The following is a 20,158-nucleotide window of genomic DNA, read 5'->3' as shown; positions in this document are numbered from 1 at the left end:
TAGAGTTCTGGGGTGTCTGGCTTGCCCAACCCAGGGGAGCAGGAAAGCCTAGGAACAGGGGGAAAGCAATTGAACTGTTAAACCACCCGCAGGGCCTTAGAGAGGAGTAGGAGTACAGGGAGGGAGAGAGAGAGAAAGAGAGAGAGAGAGAGAGAGATTAATTTCTCCACAGAGACACTGAACAGCCAAGAAGGGCAGGTCGGCTGGCTAGAGACACATTGCCAATATCCAGGGGCTTATTGGCTGACACCAGCACGTGACTTGCCCGGAAATCCTATTCACAGACAGGTTCTGGGACTCAGGCCCCACTTGTAACTAGCTCCCAGCCAGTGTAACTCATGGTCCATCTCTATTTAGCTCTCAAAGAAACCCAATCTAATTGTGTGGTATTGGAGCAATGATAAAAGTTCTGAATTGTCATGAGTCTCAGTTACAAGCTGAGAGAGAAAGAGAGAGAGAGAAAAAAAAAGTACCAAAACAACAATGGAGCTGTCGATACTCAGAGAGATTATTTCTATGTGTGAATCAGCTCTGTGTTACTGAAACATGACACCAGAGATAATCAATTTACAAAGAGAAGGTTCTTCTGTTCACATTTTTTGGCTATCCTTCTTTGGTAGGCTGGTCCTGCTGCCTTTGAGCCTGTTGAGCCTGTGGCAAGCCAGTGTCATGGCCGGGGCACATGGTAGAGGGAGCTTGTCACTCTAAGGTAGACACGAAGTGAAGAGAGCTAGAAAGAGCCTGGGTTCTCATAAAAATCGCACCTTCCAGTGGTCTTAGGGCGCCCCACCTCTCAAAGGTTCCAACCTCTTGACAGTACCAGCTGGAGACCAAACCAAACATTCGGCCATTGGAGATCTGAACTATTCCAATCAACAAAGGAGGCCACTTCCAATGAACTCCAAAAACTGCTAATCAATCAATGGCCCTCTGCCGACAGTTTGGGCCAGTTTTGCTACAACTTCCTGAACAAGTTCAAGGAAAAGAAGAGAGAAAAACAAAAACAAAAACAAAAACAAACTAGACCCTCAGTCCCATCACTCAACCTCTGGCCCATGTACCGGTAGGGGTGAGAAAGCCTGCATGCACGCACACACATGCACATCTACCCTCTTCACACACATACACACACACAAAACAAAATAAGCTTAAACAAGAAACCATTTTCTATCTGCGGTTGCTTGTACCTGAGCTCCCCAAATGACTTGGTTCGCTGGCGGCCCTTGACATTTATTTTGGAAGCAGTTTGTCCCTGCTCTACCTCCCCCCGGCGTCCTCCAGCCTTCCTATTGATCACACCATCTAGCCAGTGTCTCATTCTTGCACATAGGTTTTCTGCTCAGATCTTATACTGAGAAACTTGAGCAGGGCACAATGGCTCATGCCTTTAATCCCAGCATTTGGAAGGCTGAAGAGAGGCCATTATCATGAGCCTGAAGTCAGTTATACATTTATAAAGGAAGGGAAGAGGGACTTTGTGTCAGAGGGATTTTTGTTTTGGTTTTTTAGAGACATGGTTCCTCTGTGTACCCCTGGCTGGCTGTCCTGGAACTGATTCTGTAGACCAGGCAGGCTGGCCTCGAACTCAGAGATCCGCCAACCTCTGCCTCCTGAGTGCTGGGATTAAAGGTGTGTGCCACCATTGCCTGGCTTCCTAGGTACTCTTTTTTTGAAACAATTTTACTTCTATTTTAAGTGGAGGGTGGGGGTGTGTGAGTGTAGATGCTTTTAGGGGCCAGAAGAGGGAGTCAGCTCCCTCTATAGTTGGAGTTATAGATGGTTGTGAGCCACCTGATATAGGTGCTGGGAACTGAACTCCAGTCCTCTGCTAGATCAGTAGAAGCTCTTAGCTTCTGAGCCTTCTCGACACCCATCTTTTCCCAGGTAGTTTTAATCTGAAACCATCAATACCCATTTTTTCAGATGCCAATACTGAGGTCCAAAGACTTACTAAGTAGCTTACCAAAAGGATTATATCTTCAAGTAATAGCAAAAGTGAAAATAAGCAAGCCCCTCCCACACATCCAAGACACTTAATAAGACAACTCTGTTTTGACAAATGTTCCAGTGAGCGCTGCTAAGTCAAACTTGGTGGTGCAGGATACTGTCTGAGACCAAACTCCTGAAGTTAGACCCAACACATCCGACCAAACCAAGATGGAATCACCAGCCCAGGAGACATGTAAGCAAACGGAACTTTAATGTGAGCCAGTTTTCCAGAAACAATCAAGATGTGAACAGCTGACCCAAGGAGCCTGGTCAGCTGAAGTGGGTGTGGTAGCAACGTCCTATCACTTCAACCCTTTATATTGGTCTATGGTCAGGGATGATAATGAAGTGCTTGGGTCATGTATAAAGCAAAGAGGTTTATTCAGTCACACTTCGGGATGCTAAATATCTGTAATTGTCCCTATGTATTGGACTTCTAGTGAGGATAAATGAGGGTGATGGCCTCCTGGTGGGAGAGAAAGCCAGATGGAATCAGAAGTCTGACTTTCTTTGAAAAGACTCCAGGAGACAATAACTAGCGCCTTGTGCCAGGTGATACCAAGCCTTCCTAGGGAAATGCCCTGGAAAGCTTAATGACCTTGAGCTTAGCCCAAGAAAAGGGTCCAATACCCCCCCCATCCCTGCAATTAGGAGGACCATGCTTCCAACACGCACACCCCAGGGGATATACACACCCCAGAACCAAACCACAGCAGCCTCTAAGGAAGTCAGCTGGTCAACGTGGGTTGTCAACTTGACAGAATTAGAATAAGAGACAAACCTGTGAAGGAATTTCTAGATTATATTAATGGAGGTGGGAGGACGCGCCCTAAATGTGGGCTGCACCATCCCAGGGACTGGAGTCCAGAACTGTAAGAAGGAGAGACCAAGCTGTGCTCCAACATCCATCTCCCTCTGCTTCTTGACCATAAGTGCAGCATGACCAGCTGCCTCGAGTGCCTGGTGCCATGCCCTTCTCCACCATCTCGGGCCAGCACACTCTGAAATCAGGAGCCAAAATAGATACTTTTTCCTTCTAAGATGTTTTTGCCGGGGATTTTGTCATAGCCATGAGACAAGTAATTACTATAGGGGTAAGTGAAATGACCACTGGCTTTCTGTCCTTTGTCTCTGATTTCTTCTTGAGGATGAAGGAACAATATAGTAAAGAAAATGGGATTCACACTTAAGTGGGTTGCAATCTCTTGAAGGATTTATTGAACCCCATGTGGGGCCACCATCCCTGAGCTTCAGAATTGATGAGTTTTGTGGTAGGGGAAGGTAATTACCGTTTCTAACAATGTCCCAGGGGACATGGCTGCTGAGACTGCTGCCAACCCAGAGTTTTACTAGTGTCAGAGCTAAGAGCTGGGGCTTGGGAGTCAGACACTAGGTAGAATCTCATTCTGCCCCCTAATGAGCAACCACCTAATTTATCTGCAACAAGAGGTCAAGATGACAGCGTGGGTGTCTTGCAACAATTGAGTGTGAAGTGGCGCTCTCTCTCTCTGTAAGGACCCTCCTTGGTTTATGTTAAGGAGTTATATTCCCAACCCCATCACAAATTAACAAACCCCTACAAACCCAGCCTAAAGTTGAAAAGGGGTAGGTTGAACCATAGTCAACTGTTACGCTCAGGAAATGCATAACACTCAGAACACTGCCTGCACCATGGTAACAGCCTAATGGAGATCAGCTGGTATTGTCCATCCATCCATTTGTTCATTCTGCTGTTGTTGAGTGCTTCCTTTGAGCCAGATAGCATGACGGGCACCTGGCACTCGGTGGTCAGTAACACAGCATCCCTCCTCATAGAGCTACAGTCCACACCAAGGCACGCACAGATGATGACTTCAGTGCCCAAATTCAACATCACCCAAATTCTTTGTGCCCAAGCACCCAACTCTAGTATATGAGGACCCACTCCAAGATGTTGTAAAAACAGGTAGGACCCAGCATGGTGGCACACACCTTTAATCCCAGCTTGTTCCTGGAAGAGTTGCAAGACTGGAGGACCACTGCTAGTAAGAACTGGAGTCCTGGTTACAGGTTAGGACAAAGGTGATTTATCCTGACCAGGATGTTCCTGGTTTACCTTGCTTTTTTGCTTGTGTTTTGATTTTGGTTTTGACATTTTCAAGATAGGGTTTCTCTGTGTGGCCATGGCTGTCCTGTAACTTGCTCTATAGACCAGGCTGAATTCAAACTCAAAGATCTACCTACCTGTGCCTCTCAAGTGCTAGGATTAAAGGCACATGCCACAGCCACCTGGTTTATCTTAGGAAAAGTCAGAGCTGGGTGCATCTTAGAGCTGGAGTCCAAAGGTTAAGACAGATATGACTCTAATGCTTTTATCTGCTTGTGGTTTAAGGGACAACCCAGTCAGAGGTCATCTTGATGTTCTGGTCCCAAATGGCTGCAGACACATGACACTGTACCCCTAAAAGCCAGGATAGCAGGTGCACCTGAACTTTTATTAGAAATTGTCCTTTCTATGTGCATGTGTGCATGAGTGTGGATGTGTGTGCATGTGTATGTGTGAGAGAGAGTGTGTGAGCTTGTGTGTAAGGGTTCATTTGGGTGCAGGTGCGTATATATGTGTGGCTGTGCATGTGTGCGGAGACCGGAGCTTAACTCTGGGAGTCATTCTTCAGGAGCCATCTACTTTGTGTTTGGACACAGCGTCTCAGACTGCCTTGGGGCATTCCCATTAGGTTAGGCCGGCTGTTGTCCTAGCTCTGCCTTTTCGTCATTAGGATTACAAACACACACCACCACTCCTGCCTTTTTTTCATGTGGGTTCTGGGGATCGGACTCACATCCTCTTGTTTCCATAGCGAGCTCTTTAGTGAGAAACTCTCCAGCCCTGAGAATTTGTTCCATTTTCGACTGACTCTCCCAGCTCTGAGAGGGGACAGTACCATGCAAAGGGTTATTAGCAGTTTGAATTTAAATGAGGTGGCCAAGTGACATACCCACTGTGGCGTATCACTGGCAACTGCCTTAGTTGCTTTTCGATTGCTTTGAGAGACACCACGACTAAGACAACTTCTAGAAGAAAGAGTTTACTGGGAGCTTACAGATTCAGAGGTTTAGAGTCCATGATTATCTCGGTAGTGAGTGTGGCAGCCAGCGAGCCTGGTACTGGAGTAGGTTTTGAGGAGGATTAGAAGGTGTGGTCCTGTTAGTGGAGGTGTGCGCCCACATCATTCCGAGTTAGCTTGCTCTCTCCCCCACTCATGGTTGTTGTTTCAAGAAGCAAACTCTCAGCGACTGCCCCAAAGCCATGTCGACCTGCTGCCATGCTCCTCGTCATGACAGTCACAGAGTTACCCTCTGAGACTTTAAACGCTTTCTTATGTTAGTTGTCTTGGACATGGTGTCTCTTCACAGTAATGGAAAAGTGACTAAGACAGCCACACTTCCTAATCCTTCCCAAACAGTTCCACCAACTGGATACAAAGCACTCAAATATATGAGCCTATGGGGGCCCTTCTCATTGAAATCACCACACCGACTCTTGAAGTTTTGTATATATATATATACATATATATATATATATATATATACATATATATATATATATATATATAATCAAGAACAAGATGGTCAGAGAGGGAGAAGAGTGTGGCACAGTTCCTGATGTCACTATGTCTAGCCCTCACAGCCATGTCAGAGTGTAGTGTAGTGTGTTTGTGCTTGCTAAGGAGAAGATATACCATCAACAGCTTCCCTGAGTCAAATAGGGAAAGTGGCATGTTAATGATCTGTCAAAACAGTATTCATGTTGGCTTACAGGGGAAGCAGCGAGTCGGGGTGGTGTCATCCCTAGAGCTTCGACTGACTACCTTCTCCTGTGACCTGTTTTGTACTGTTTGAGATGGTCTCATATAGCCCAGCGTTCTTTGGAAGAAGTGGCACAAGCAATGTCTACCCCTCCACCTAAGGTTCCAATGACAAACTTGCGGCATGATTAAATGGCCAAACATCACTCTGAGGAACCAACGAAATTATTGGGTTTCCTTACAGAACACAGATGAGAGTTACTTACAGGGGTGTGGGTGCCCCTTCCTCCAGAGATGGCACTGAAAATATTTATCCATCAGGGTGAGGGTTTTCGCATAGCTGCATAGATAGAGCCCCCTCTCCTAGTCTTTCTTAGTCAATATACTCTAGCCCCCCCATGTCTGCTCTTCCAGCCAGGCCATGTGCAATTAAGGCAGAGTTGCACACAGTAAGTTGGAGGGAGACACTGGATACTCAGGTATGGGTCTTCTGTGAGCGGATGTAAACAGTTAAAAAGTCCAGCTGGGACTTTTATTCTTTTATAAGTGGACACAGCTGAAATCCCCAAGATGGTGGTTGCTTGGCTCCAAGGGTAGTTAGGTACAACACTGGGCTGGCCATGAACTTGGATATGTAGCCAAGGATGACCTTGCAATTCTGCTGCAGACTTGGCACAACAGGCACGCAATACCATGCCTGGTTTCTGTGATGCTGGGAGACAAGCACTCTGAATAACTGAGCCACACCTCCAGCCCCAAGTCCCTGAGACTGGGTTCCAGGCAGGGGTTAGGCTGCAGCAATTGCTGCCCCTAGCAGGTGACAGCTGCTAGTATCTTGCTGCCAGCATTGCTCCACTGGCAACCTTGGCTGCTCCCAGTGTCTTCCTCATCTGATTCATCGTGGTGGTGTCTTGAAACACATTATATCCCAAGATTTGGAAGAGTGGAGGCAGAGGTTTCTAACCCACATGGTGAACTCCAGGTCAGTCGAGGTTACAAAGTGAGACCCCGTCTTAAGACAAAAGCCAGCAAACAAATGATAATAAAACCTTTATTGTGGATGTTACATGCACTCATTATGGAAAATACAGAGCAGCAAACAGGGCAAAGGTTGGGCTATTGGGATGACTTAGTGGAGAAAGGTACCAGCAGCTAAGCTTGACTACTAAGTTCGATTCCCAGCACCCATACATAAGAAAACCAAGCAGGGAATCTTACGAAAGAAGGGGGAGAAAGAAAGACCTGGAGGGGACAGGAGCTCCAAATGGAGACCACAGAGCCAAAAAAACTGAGCCCTGGGGAACTTGCAGAGACTGATAACCCAAACCAGGACGATGCATGGAGAGGACCTAAAACCCCAGCTCAGATGTAGCCCATAGACTCAGCCTCCAAGTGGGGTCCCTAATAAGGGGAGCAGGGGCTTTTTCTGGCATGAACTCAGTGACAGGCTTTCTGATCACCTCCCTCTGGGGAGTGCAGCCTTGCCAGGCCACCGAGGAAGACAATGCAACCAGTCCTGATGAGACCTGATAGGGTCAGATAGAAGGGGAGGAGGACCTCCTCTATCAGTGGAGGGGGAGGGGCATAGGGGAGAAGAAGGAGGGAGAGTAGGATTGGAAGGAGACCAGGGAGGAAGACACAGCTGGGATACAAATTGAATAAATTGTAATAAATGATAATAATAATAAAAAATTTTAAAAAGAAAGAAAACCAAGTCCTGAAAACTGTCCTCTGGCCTCCACGTGTGCATCATGGCACACACACGTTAATTAAAATTAAGATTAACTTTGGTTTTTGGAGACAGGGTCTCACTGTGTAGAACTCACTCGGTAGACCTTGAACTCATAGAGATCCATCTGCCTTTGCCTCCCAAGTGCTGGAGTTAAAGGCATGTGCCACCATGCCTGGCTCAAAATAAATTTTAAAGATAAAAAATGAAATTGGTCTGGAATCCTCTCTGTAGGGAAAAAAAATGTATGAATCTATACAAACACACAGATGTCTCTGTGTGTGTTTATGTATGTGTATTTATATAAACATGTATATAAAAGTGTATATCTGTAACTGTGTGTTTATGTGTATATATGTCTGAATGTGTATGTTTCTGTATTTATATAAACATGTTATATATATATATACATGTATGTAGGTGTATATCTTAACTGTGTTTATATGTATATATGTCTGAATGTATAGTTTCTCTGTGTATTTAAATAAACATGTCATATATACATATATACATGTATGTAGGTGTATATCTGTAACTGGGTGTTTATGTGTATATGTCTGAATGTGTACGTTTTTGTGTGTGTGAGTGTGCATGTATAAATGTGGGTGTATGTGCATGCATATTAACTGTGTATTTGTCTGTATATATGTGTTTATGTGTATGGAAGTACAAGTGTATGTGTTTAATGTATTATGTGATTGTATATGTATGTGGGTGTATGCGTGGACATGCATATGTAGCGTGTATTTGTGTGTGTGTGTGTGTGTATGTGTTTGCTGGTTATGAAACTCAGGGCGCACCGCCCATAGCCCCAGCCGCGAAAGTGTTTCTGTCTCTGCAACTTGCTGCTCCTTTGCGACTTGCCCCTTGCGCTGGCAGGGGAAGCCGGACTTCACCGGACCCTGGCGAGGCCCTCGGTGGCACTGGCTGCAGAGTGCCGTCTCCCAGGGCCTGGTGCATGGCTGGTACAGCCGGCTCAGGCTGTAGCTGGGAGGCAGGCGGGCGCCTCGGGTTACCTAGCAACCAATTTCTTAGCAACGGGGCGGGGGCGGGCCAGAGGACGGAAGCCGGAAGCGGGAGACGAAGCCTCGCGAGGGTTGGTTTTGCGCGCGGACTCCGAGTGCCGCGGGTCGGTGGCTGGGTCCTGTAGCATCTGTCACTCATGGCGGCGGAGCCTTCGCAGCAGCGGTCCGTGGCGGCCCGGGCCCGGAACCTGCCCTGGTAGGAGCAACCCCTCATCCTGGTCCCCGTCCTTCTTCCCGCTCCGGGCCGGCTCCCCGCGACGGCGCTGTGGACACTGATCTTGGCGCCTCAACTTTGCCTGCAGCCTCCCGCCCGCTTCCACACTAAACAGTAACTGTTGTGAGGCCTGAGCGCAGCCTAGCCGTCCTCGCATGCCTTGAGCATCGCCGCTGCGCTCTGTGACCCTAAAAAATCGGTCCTGGCATTCTTTAGAAAGTTTCAGTGGCCGGGGGAGTGGGGAGGCTTGAATTCGAATTCAAGTGTCCAAATTCTACGCTTGCATTCTTTTTACCTTTCATATTTTTGTTTATTGGCGGGAGAGGGAAGCGTAGCAGCCCACCATGTGGAGGTCAGAGGACAGCTGCAGGTCCCAGTTCTTTCCTTTCATCAGCTTGGATCCCGGGGATCGAACCCAGGTCCTCAGACTTAGGGGACTCAGAGTTCTCATTCTGAATGCTCCTACACCAGCTAGCAGTGTCTTTTGAGTTTTCTGGTCCAGGCCGACGAGGAAGAACTGACTTGGACCACACGTTAAATTTACAGGAGTGGAGTCACAGTAGCCCGTTGAGTCTGGCTTCTCCAACTCCAGGTTGTTCCCGTTTGAATCGTAAATCATAGGCAAATCATACCGGCTTTGCCCATTCACTTGCTTGTGGATATTCGAGTATGAGTTCCATTTCAGATTCAAGTCATTCAGGTTGTGTGCTACTGCTGACTTGGGGCCCGCTGTGGTGGTGGTGGTGGGAGCAGGGAGCTGTCCAGCCTCCTGACTCCTACTCAACAGATATCACTAACACCCTCTGCACGGTGGCCTGACAGATGTCCCCTAGGGGACAGAACAACCCCTGGTTGTGAGAGCCACTGATTATATTCAAGTGTGAAGGGTTTCTCTTCCTCTGCTGCTTAGGAAGTGAAGGGGCTTCTTTGCATGTAACAGGACATGGTTTGCATACACCCTAACTTGTGCTGAATCCTCTTTCAGGGTGGAAAAGTACCGGCCACAGACCCTGGACGATCTCATTTCTCACCGGGACATTCTGAGTACCAGTGAGTACCTGTGCCTGTTGTCCTTGTGGGAGGGGCTTGGGTACATTTCATGATGAAGCCGTGTCTGCTGGGTGACAGTGTAGAGGATGGATTGGACGTCACGTGTGTGTGTGTGTGTGTGTGTGTGTGTGTGTGTGTGTGTGTGTGTTCCTTTTCCATAGCACACCAAAAATATCTAAGAGAACAAATTTTTAAGGATTTGTTTATTTTGTTGTCTTACTGTTTAGGTGTTTTGTTTTGTTTACACATATGTCTGGGCACCATGTGTGCCTGGTGCCTCCAGAGGACAGAAAAGGGCAGTGGATCCTCTGGAGCTGGAGTTGTAAGCAACTGTGAGCCACCATGTTGGTGCTAGGAACCGAGCCCAGCTCCTCTGCAAGAGCAGGTAGCACTTACTAAGTGCTGAGCCATCTTCCCAACACCCCCACCCCCCAAGAAGACAATTTAGAGGAGGGAAGATTGATTTTGCCTCATGGGTTCAAAACTTTTGGTCCACAGTCCTGGCTCCATTGACTCTAGGCTCTTGGTGAGCAGAACTTCTTGGCAGGGGAGCACTGTTCACTCCATAGTAGACAGGAAGTAGAGAGCTAGGGACCAGGTCTGACCTTCAAAGGCATGCCTTCGGTGACCTGCTTCTTCCAACGAGGCTGTGCCTTTAGACCAGCATTCCCAACCTTCCTAATACAGTTCCTCGTGTTGTGGTGACCCCCAACCATATAGTTCTTTTTCTTGCTACTTCATAACTGTAATTTTGCTATTGTTATAAATTGTAATGTAATCTGACATGCACTATATCTAATATGCCACCTCCAAAAGGGTCGAGACACACAGGTTGAGAACCAATGCTTTAAGCTTTCTAGACCCTCCCAAGATGGCTAATGTAAGTCCATGGAAGACAAACTGCAGTATGGCTTTAGGATTTCTCCTTCCCGTGTCTGCTCCAGCTGAGACACTGAAGGACTAAAGCACGTCTAGATCCAGCACAACCAGACTGGTTCCTCAAACGTGCAGGTCCCAGAGACTGATGGGTGTCCCCTTCCTCCTGCCCTCAGTTCAGAAGTTCATCAGTGAAGACCGCCTGCCACACCTGCTTCTCTACGGCCCTCCAGGGACAGGAAAGACATCCACCATCCTGGCCTGTGCCAAGCAGCTATACAAAGATAAAGAATTTGGCTCCATGGTCTTGGAGGTGAAGGAGGCGTTCTCACTCTATAAATAGCTCAAGCCTCTGGTCTCTTACTGTTGGTTGTCCTTGTTCTCTTACTCTCTGGCCTTCTGGGTGCTGATTGGGTTTGGCCAATAGGATCTTGGCGGGGGGAGGGATGCTTGGACCTGCTAGGGCGTTAACACCAGGCAGCCTCTACTTTCTGCAGGTCCCAACTCTGAGGTCACGCCCTTCTCACAGCTCTACCTGCCCACAGCTATTGTTGAACCTGTTCAGATTTAGGGGTATGCAGATAATGAGTACTGTGTAGCCCTGTAGTTTTGTGTTGTGGATGCTGTATGCACTCTTTATGGAAAATACAGAGCAGCAAGCAGGGCGCATGTTGAGCTGCTGAGATGACTCGGGAGAAAGGTACCAGCATCGAAGCTTGACAACTAAGTTCGGTTCCCAGTACCCATACATAAGAAAGAAAACCAAGTCCTGAAAACTGTCCTCTGGCCTCCACATGTGCATCACGGCACACACAAGTTAATTAATTAAAATTAACCAACCATAAAGTTATGGTCGTTGCTACTTCATAACTGTAATTTTACTGTTACATATCGTAGTATAGGTATCTGTTCTTCAAGTATCTGTTTTTCAATGGTCTTGGGCAGCCCTGGTGAAAGGGTCTTTCAATCCCCAAAGGGGTCGAAATCCACAGGTTGAGAGCTGCTGCTCTATAAACACCTTTAAAACCTTTGTCTCTTCATCTGGACCTTCTCAGATTACTTCACTGAGATATGCCATCTGTGGATTTTTGGGACCTCGGCTGATAACCTTAATAGCCTGAGGTTACAAAAACCTAAATGTTGTGTTTGAAAGAAAAGCATTTGAGGGACTGGGGATGTAGCTCACCTACCATGCACGAAGTCCTGGGTTTGATCCTTAGCATGAGTAAACAGGTTGCACACGCATAATCCCAGCACTCAGGAAGTGGAGGCAAGAGGACCAGAAGTTCACGGTCATACTAGGTTATGTGAGACCAAGGTCAACTTGAGTACAAAAGACCCTCACTCAGAAGAAGAGCATTTGTTGTGCATTAGGCATGATGCTCAGCCCCTTGCTGTCAGTGTTCTGCCTTCAGTTTATTCATGGCATGGCAACCTCTAGGCAGTGAGAACTACAATTTGCATCATTTGCTTGTGGCAGAAGTCCTGGTTCAGGGTCCCTGGGCCCTGTGTTTATCTCATACGTTTATGTGGACGGTCCATGAAGGATGGGAGAAGGATCATGTGCATTTTGGGATGGTATGTGATGGTGTTATGTGGCTGAGTACAGGGCGTTGGTTTTTAATGATTGTATCTTAGCTGTCATTAGGCCTAGAGAGCTAGCTGGCACTGCTGGGCTGCTGAACAGACACTTTGAGCCAGGAGCTTACAGCTGGCACAGGGTGTGATTTTCACCGTAGCCTCTCTTCCTCATGTAGCTGAATGCTTCTGACGACCGAGGGATCGATATCGTTCGGGGGCCAATCCTTAGCTTTGCCAGCACAAGAACCATCTTCAAGTGAGAATTATTTGTATAATTTCTTTCCCTAAAGGTCTCAGTGAGTGGTTGGGACACAGCTTCACTGTTTGGTCTCCCCTTGGCCCGTGTATAGTGGGAAGAAGGAATGACTTGGTTAGAAGCAGGCACGAGTAGTCAGGGGTGGTTAGAGAGATGTTGGGGTGCTAGGATAGAGTACTGACTGAGCCTACATAAGCGACTTTGCCTCGTGGGTTATTAGCTGGGCAAGGATCACATCCAAGACCGGATGAACTGGTGTGAATGTAAGCAGGGATAATTGAGATCAGGAAGGATGCTGGGCATGGTGGTCAAAATGAGAAAAGGGACAAGGCAGTGAGGTGGTTCAGTGGGCTAGAGTACTTGCCACTGAGCTTGATGACCTGAGTTCGATCCCTAGGAGCCACATGGTGAAAAAGAGAACTGCTTCCCACAGTCAGCCTATGACCTTCATATTTATGCTGTGGCACTCGCACCTACACACGTACAGTGTAATAATAGGCTTGGGTGTGTGCAGCTCTGGGAAAGTTTATGCTTGGCCTACTCACAGCCCTGGGTTCCAGTCCCACAAGCAAGCAGCAGGCATCAACCTTCATCACAGTCTGAGAAAGACTGACTTGAGGTGGCCTGGGTTTGAAGATGTAGGCTTGGCCTGGGTGTGGGAGAGAGCTGAGGAAACCTAAGCATGCATTTGTTTTCCTAGGAAAGGGTTTAAGCTTGTGATCCTGGACGAGGCTGATGCCATGACTCAAGATGCCCAGAATGCTTTGAGGCGAGGTAAGACTTGCTACTCCATCTGACATATTGGCCAAGGGGTATACTGAAAGCCAAGAATTCTGGGTGTGAGATTATCTTGCCATCAGGAGGCCCCTCTTAGCCCCAGTGATTCATGCCCTATACCTGGGTCCCCTTCAGCATTCTCAGTATGGCTAATCTCTGTTGTGTCATCCTCCCTCTATTGCTGGCTTCTGTTCCAGGTTGGGAGTCCATGTCATTCAGTGGGGATAAGGCTTAAATTCCTAATCTCCTGGCAGACCTTCTGCCTTTGGCCAAATAAACCAACAAGAAAACACCAGGCAAGACTAGTGACTGGTATGGCGCAAGCCCTATATTCTCCTTTGGAGTGTGGCTGGTGCTGCTCTTGTCACAGACCTTTGTGCGAGCAGCCCGCACTAACACTGCTGGGGAACCTGCTGGGAGGGAAGAACAGTTTCAAGGAGCCTGGGAAATGAGACCAGGAGGGAGGAATGGCAGCACACATTGCAGGGAAGCAGTGGGGGCAAGGCAGGATCTCTTCTGGTCCTAGAGCATTGGCATCCTTCCTTCAGCATCTTGTTCTGCCGAGTGACTGTCAGTGTGGGCAGATCTGTGTGGGGACACTGAGTGTCCTGCACATTTCTCAGTGCTGGCTATTGCTCCAAATGCTCCTGGACTTTCAGACATGGGCTGTAGGGAAGTGTGCACAGAGCCATTCCCCCGCCTTGACAACATCAGAAAGTGTCTTATACAAAGGAGTGGGGAGCTCATGGACACTCTGAGCTTGGATCTTGAGGAAGAGTTAGCAAGAGTTCTAGAAATGTGGCAGATCATCAAAAGATGCATTTTGTGCGCTCTATGGTATGCTTATTGGATTTGAAAGTATAGTGGCAAGTTGCGCATGCTGACCCATGCCAGGAATCCAAGCACTCCAGAGGCTGAAGCAGGAGGATCTTCTGGACTTTGAGGCCAAACTGGGCTACCGAGGGAGATCCACAGAGCATAGCGGTTGAGCTCGACCTGTTGCTCAACGTCCCCTGCAGACATTTCCCACTCTGACTGTTAAGCTTCTCCTGGGCCCTCTGATGTGAGGTATTTGGTTTCCCTCCCAGTGATTGAGAAGTTCACAGAAAACACCAGGTTTTGCCTCATCTGTAACTATCTGTCCAAGATCATCCCTGCCTTGCAGTCACGGTGCACGAGGTTCCGATTTGGCCCCCTGACACCTGAACTCATGGTTCCTCGCCTGGAACACGTAGTAGAAGAAGAGAAGTGAGTTGGCATTACAAGGAAAGGGGCTGGGGGACTGACTGGCATGGAGGTTGGGTAGAGTAGTGCGCAGTCCACGAGGAAGCTTTGGGGGACCGCTGGCTGCTGTCATTTTCTCTGGCCCTGGACATTATGCCTCATGAGTCCTTTTTATTGTTTTTGTTTTTGTTTTTGTTTTGACCCATACCTATCTTCCAGAAAGCTGTCCCCTCTTATTGTCATGAGAACTGACTGTTGCTGAGTCCCTTTTTGTGGATGCTCCAGCTGACTGGAAAGTGAGGCTCTGAGACATCCATTCTGGGTGATGAGATGCCAAGCTGTAGCCTCTGTTCCTAGAAATGTCACTCATGGCAGCCACTTTCTTAGGGCCTTGGTCCACAGTAAGACTGTCTGGGGCACATGTGGCTCATGTGCAGTAGCTTAGATGCTCTGGATCAGGAAGTGCTGTCACCTCCATTTTGATATTTTCCTTCTTTTAAAGTCTAATCAGTCAAGGTCCTCATGCTGATATTTGTGCTCTTTTTCTAGGAGAGGGGTGTTTTCATTAACCGCTTTGCCTGTTTCCTTTTAGCGTTGATATAAGTGAAGATGGAATGAAGGCCCTCGTCACTCTGTCCAGTGGGGACATGCGAAGAGCCTTGAACATTCTGCAGGTATGGTGCCACTGCAGGCCTATGGAACCACTGCTTGGAAATAGTGTCATGAGAAAGCCAGCCAGCCCGTACATTCAGAAACTTAGCAAGACTCACCTTGTCGTGCACCAGCTCCCCGCCTGTGTGTTCTCGTAGCTGCTGCAAGGGAAGCTAGGGCAGAGTGCTGCCGCTCCACAGCGTGCAGCAGCAGAAGTCAGCCCTCCCAGTGTGGAAAGTACAGGATCCACACTGTCCTTGGCCCTTCGCTGCAGCAGGGCAGCGGCTGACAGCCCCGGCCCTCCTCTCCGCAGAGTACCAATATGGCCTTTGGGAAGGTGACAGAGGAGACTGTCTACACTTGCACCGGGCATCCACTCAAGACAGACATTGCCAACATCCTGGACTGGATGCTGAATCAAGACTTCACCACCGCCTACAAAAGTATCCTTTCTGGTGACTGCCACTGGGTTCAGGTGGCAGCGTGGCCCGGGAGCCCAGGCTGCAGCCGGCACCGGCACCTCCACCTCCCGGGTGAAGGGTGTCAGCTGGTGGGAAGCAGGGGTTGCGTTCCCTTCTCTTCCTGAATGGCTCTAGCCCATGTGGAGCTGCATGTGGCTTCTGTGTTCACAGTTAGGCCGTGGGGTGAAGGAAGCAGTGGTGCAAGCGAATGCATTACCTGTTTGCAGTGAAATGAAAAGCTACAGGGAATGGTGTATGTCTTAAGGGGCTGTTTGTTGCACATGCTGAGAGATGGGGCTGTACTTTTTAGAAAAGCCTTAGTGAAGATAAAATGGGAGAATTAGGCCTGTGTGCAGCTTGAAGTGGACGGGCATCTGCTGGGATGAAAAGCCCTACTTTGAAGTCACTCATCAAGGGCTGGGCTTGAAGCACTGTGCCATGATCTGGAATGGTCCCTTCACCTTAGCTGTACCTCTCTAGATATCATGGAGCTGAAAACTCTGAAGGGCTTGGCGCTGCATGACATCCTGACCGAGGTTCACTTGTTTGTGCACAGAGGTAACTGGCCCCTGTATGGAGTGGGAAGGAGGCATAGCTTTGAGATGGCTACAAGGGTGTGAACTCTTCACTCCTGAGCAGAAGCAGGAAGACAGTGTCTGTCCCTTAACCTTGAGCAGTTCTGAATTGCTCTGTTCCTTTTTAATCTGGAGCTGCAGCGGGGAGCAGACATTAACCCCTAGAGGCTGAGTTTCCTCAAGTGAGTAATATATTTCACTTTTCACTCTTGTTACACGCTCCCCACACCGGGGATCGAATTCTGGGCCTGTACACATGGCCTACCACTGGGCTGCATCCACAGACCTTGTTTCTGGGATCTACACCCAGGGCATCCTAAGCACAGACCATACCCCCAAGCTGCTCTCTAGGCCTAAGTCACATTCTAAGATCACCTCTCTTAGAGGGGAGAAGATCTGTGTTTCTGTAGACTAGGCAGTCTTTAGGAAGCTTTGTTTAAGTTCCTGATTCCTGCCTTCCATTTCTGGGATCAATCTAAACCTGGATAGGACCTGGGAGCTGCCCCAGATGATTCAGTTGGAGTGAGGCGGAGGTGCAGGGAGCCAGAAGCCAGCTTTGTGAGGCTCCCCAGGGGGACCTCCATATAGCCTTTTGGAAGCTTTTCTTCTAGCAGCTGCCTCTAAAAGGAGAAGCTCTCTCAGGCTGCCAGTGCTGTGTGCCTTTGTGGAACCTATTGCTTAAGTTTGGCCTTAACACTGGGTAGCATGAGCTCCAGTTAGTGTGTAGCTGTCCCCCATCGTGGACAGTGTCAACTTGTCCATGTTCTTATGACCACAGGGGATGGGGATGTGTTTATGTTTGAGTGTTGGTGGGGGGGGGTTGTTGGTGATGGAACTCATCTGCTCAGGCACAGCCAAGCACTCTTCCTGACCTGCACCCCAGCCTGTGTGCTTACAGCCACACTGTGAACAAAAGTCACAAAAGAGTAAATGAACACCAGTGGGACCTGCACCAGTCTCAGCTTACTGGTCTGGAGATCTCCAATGGGCCTGCGGCTCTGGTCACTACCTACCTGATGCTCAAGCTTGTCAGAAGTCGTGTGTGTGTGATGCTTGAACCCACGCAGTCTTTCTTCTGTGGTTGTTGTTTTATATTAGAAGTGACCACTCTTACTCATTTGGTTTTTTCTTTCAGTTGACTTTCCATCTTCAGTTCGGATACATTTATTGACCAAAATGGCCGACATTGAGTGAGTGTTTTCCCAGTTTCAACTCTTTGGCTCCCCTACCCCCTTTCCTGCTGTATTCTTGTTAGTTTCAGCTTGCATGGCTTCAGCTTCCCTGCCATTCAGACATGGGGTGGTCTAGTTTGGGATAGTGCCAAATGCAATGTGAGAAGACTGTGCTGCCACTGGAGCATAGGGAAGCAGTGCAGAGTGCAAGCAGAGAGCGGTTCCTGTCCGAGAGTTAGCTTCTGACTGCCTCAAGGTGGGCATGCAGGTTGTTTGGGGGTGGCCAGCTACGCTGCTTAGTAAGGCACTGTGACATACAGGAGCAGAGTGGAGGGTAAGCACAAACTCAATTTTCTGCTTTGCCCAGCATAGTAAACAATGTCATTAGTCCCTAGTGCTGCTGGCAGCTGCCATTTAAGTGGACAGTGCCCTGGGCTCCAACTAAATGCCAGTATCACAAGCTCCAGTAGGCTGTCAGTAGCCATGTAGACAAATTAAGTCATTTTTCTCTCACTACATTGGAAGTGATTTTGCTGTTAGTGGCTGGGCATTTAAAAGTGACAAGATGAACTGCCAGTGTCCTGCTTTACTGCACTGCCACAAACCCCAGCTCCCTCCTGCAATGCCACAGCCAGATGGAGTCTGCAGCAACTCCTATCACAGTTCCTAAGCCCCATCACATGTGCTCCGTCCTCCCTCTGTAGAGAGAGGGTGGAGTACCATTCAGAACCTGCTGCTATTAGTTTTTATCTGTTCTCAGCAGCTTCAAATGGCTGAGTGAGTGTTGGGGGGAAGAAACTGCTAGAGGACACAGATAAGTGTTTTCCAGGGCATGTCTAAGCAGCAGTACTCCCATGACAGGCCACAGTAGCTTTCACAGTCTGCTGTAGTAGGCAGGGCCTGGATGCTTTATACTCAACTTGGTGGTTGGTGTCTTCAGGTACAGACTTTCTGTTGGCACCAATGAGAAGATACAGCTGAGCTCCCTCATTGCTGCTTTTCAAGTCACCAGAGACCTGATAGTCACAGAGGCCTAGCTACTCCAAGGCCTGCTTGCTGGTCCTGCCTCAGGCCCTTCATTGACTGGAGGACAAAGGATGTGCTGACGTGGACCACTGAATAAAACCAATCACAGAAGTCTCCAGGGATTTAGGCAGCGCTCTGGCTGCTTGGAGCAAGTATTTACAGAGCAACTTTAATTCGTAACTATCCACACTGCTTACCTTTTATAGGGGAGAACAAATCCCCCACCTCTTGGGGAAGGCTGCTTTAAAGTCAAATTGGCCTTACCTCAGTTCTACAGTGTAATGTTCAAATTGAATATGCTTTAATGTTTTCCAGTTCGAGGTCAACATCTCCAGACCTAAACTTCTGAACCTGCCCTTTCTTACTTTCTGTCTCTACTTTAAATGGGTGCTAGTAGGTTTCCAATCAAATATTCTGTTACAAACTTTCAAAATCGGTCTTTGCCCAAAGTGACAACATGCCTGTAACCTTAGGCCTCAGGAAGCCTATGTAGAATTACTAGCCAGTTGCAGGCCAGCCTAGTGAGGTGAGCTAGACCCTTCTCAGAAAGAAAGCACTGGTCTTTCTCTCTTGGAGGGTTACCAGCAGGTTCCAAATTCTATTGTGACAACAGAAAACACACTATAATAATGCAGTTGGCCTTCAGACTGGGCCTTTGTGGCCAGTGGCTGTATAAACCTTACTTGTTGGGGAGCGATGGGACCTTGCAAGTGTTCCTGTCCGAGTTGCTGGTCTATTTATACCACGTCCTTCATGGTAAGAATAAAGCGCTTGCTTAGGGTTCTAATTTGTGCTGGCCTATCCACTTGCGTTTCTTTTAAGGCTGGTGCCCCAGAACAAACTCTTTGAGGCTGTTCCTCAAAGCCGTCAGCTTGTTGCCAACAGGCCTCTGTACAGCAGGAGAGCATGTGCATTCACTTGAGACCACACTTGGCTGGGGCTAGGTAAGGGGCCACAGCTCTGGTAGCCGGTGCACCATGGCTGACCTGCTGTTTAGACTAGCTCTGTAAGATGTGCCTGAGGTGGGGACATTTCAGTGTGTGCTATCAAGGGAGGAATGGTTTCCTTGTCCATGGAGAGCTTGCTCCCCAAGTCGTCGAGCAGAGTCCGAAGCTGCAGCCCAGTGTCTCAGCCACATGGCTAAGCTGCCACTGCTATCCCGTTCCCCCTTTGTGCTTGTTTTAAAAGATTTTTTCTTTTTCTTAATGGAAAAAAAAAAGAAACAGAGACAGGCTTTTTTCTCTCTTTTCTCCCTTCAATGAAAGCCTCATTTTACAACATTTTCTTCAAATAATAGAGGAGACTCCTCTATGCACACTGTACAATGTTAACACTGCCTCCATAAAGCATCAATTAAGAAAAGCCAAAGAATAAGATGTTTTCTTTTAAAATAATTTAAAATATATTAACTTTCCTAAGGCAGATTTTGTGTGAGGCGTCTTCAATAGGTAGCCTGCTGCCGCTGGTGAGGAGCGGTGCTTGGAAGGGACTGTCTGTTCAGGCAGTTGGAATTGGAGGGTAAATCCCGTGAGGTCAAGCATCAGAGACAAACGTAAGTGACAGCGTGAGCCAATGACTCCACTGACTCACATAACTAAGACATGGCTTCACAACTGGGCCACGTAAGAACTCTGGTTGTTAAGAGACCATTGAGAAAACACAGTTGTACCTTAATATCTGCTGAGAAAATACAAATAAATATGATGCGGATAAATGGCCATCTGACTGTCATGCAGTTGAGGAACACCTCCTCGTATGATCTGATGT

The 20,158-nt window shown here is 48.1% G+C and overlaps 1 protein-coding gene across 1 annotated transcript; it reads left to right on the top strand.

Annotated features, from left to right (window-relative positions):
• The first annotated feature begins 8,618 nt into the window (after positions 1–8,618).
• On the top strand, positions 8,619–19,632 carry Rfc5 (replication factor C subunit 5). Its single transcript, XM_055605780.1, has 11 exons — positions 8,619–8,724; positions 9,728–9,792; positions 10,845–10,981; positions 12,426–12,505; positions 13,206–13,279; positions 14,371–14,530; positions 15,099–15,180; positions 15,471–15,600; positions 16,099–16,176; positions 17,329–17,383; positions 18,306–19,632. The coding sequence occupies exons 1-11, from the start codon at positions 8,666–8,668 to the stop codon at positions 18,400–18,402; spliced, it is 1,017 nt and encodes a 338-aa protein (XP_055461755.1). The 5' UTR covers positions 8,619–8,665; the 3' UTR covers positions 18,403–19,632.
• The last annotated feature ends 526 nt before the right edge of the window (positions 19,633–20,158 follow it).

The sequence above is a fragment of the Psammomys obesus genome, unplaced genomic scaffold (assembly GCF_907164565.1).
Source record: "Psammomys obesus unplaced genomic scaffold, mPsaObe1.curated_primary_1811, whole genome shotgun sequence".
Classification (NCBI taxonomy): Eukaryota; Metazoa; Chordata; class Mammalia; order Rodentia; family Muridae; genus Psammomys; species Psammomys obesus.
Note: the sequence above shows the minus strand (reverse complement) of the source record. Positions and strands in the feature narration are given on the sequence as shown.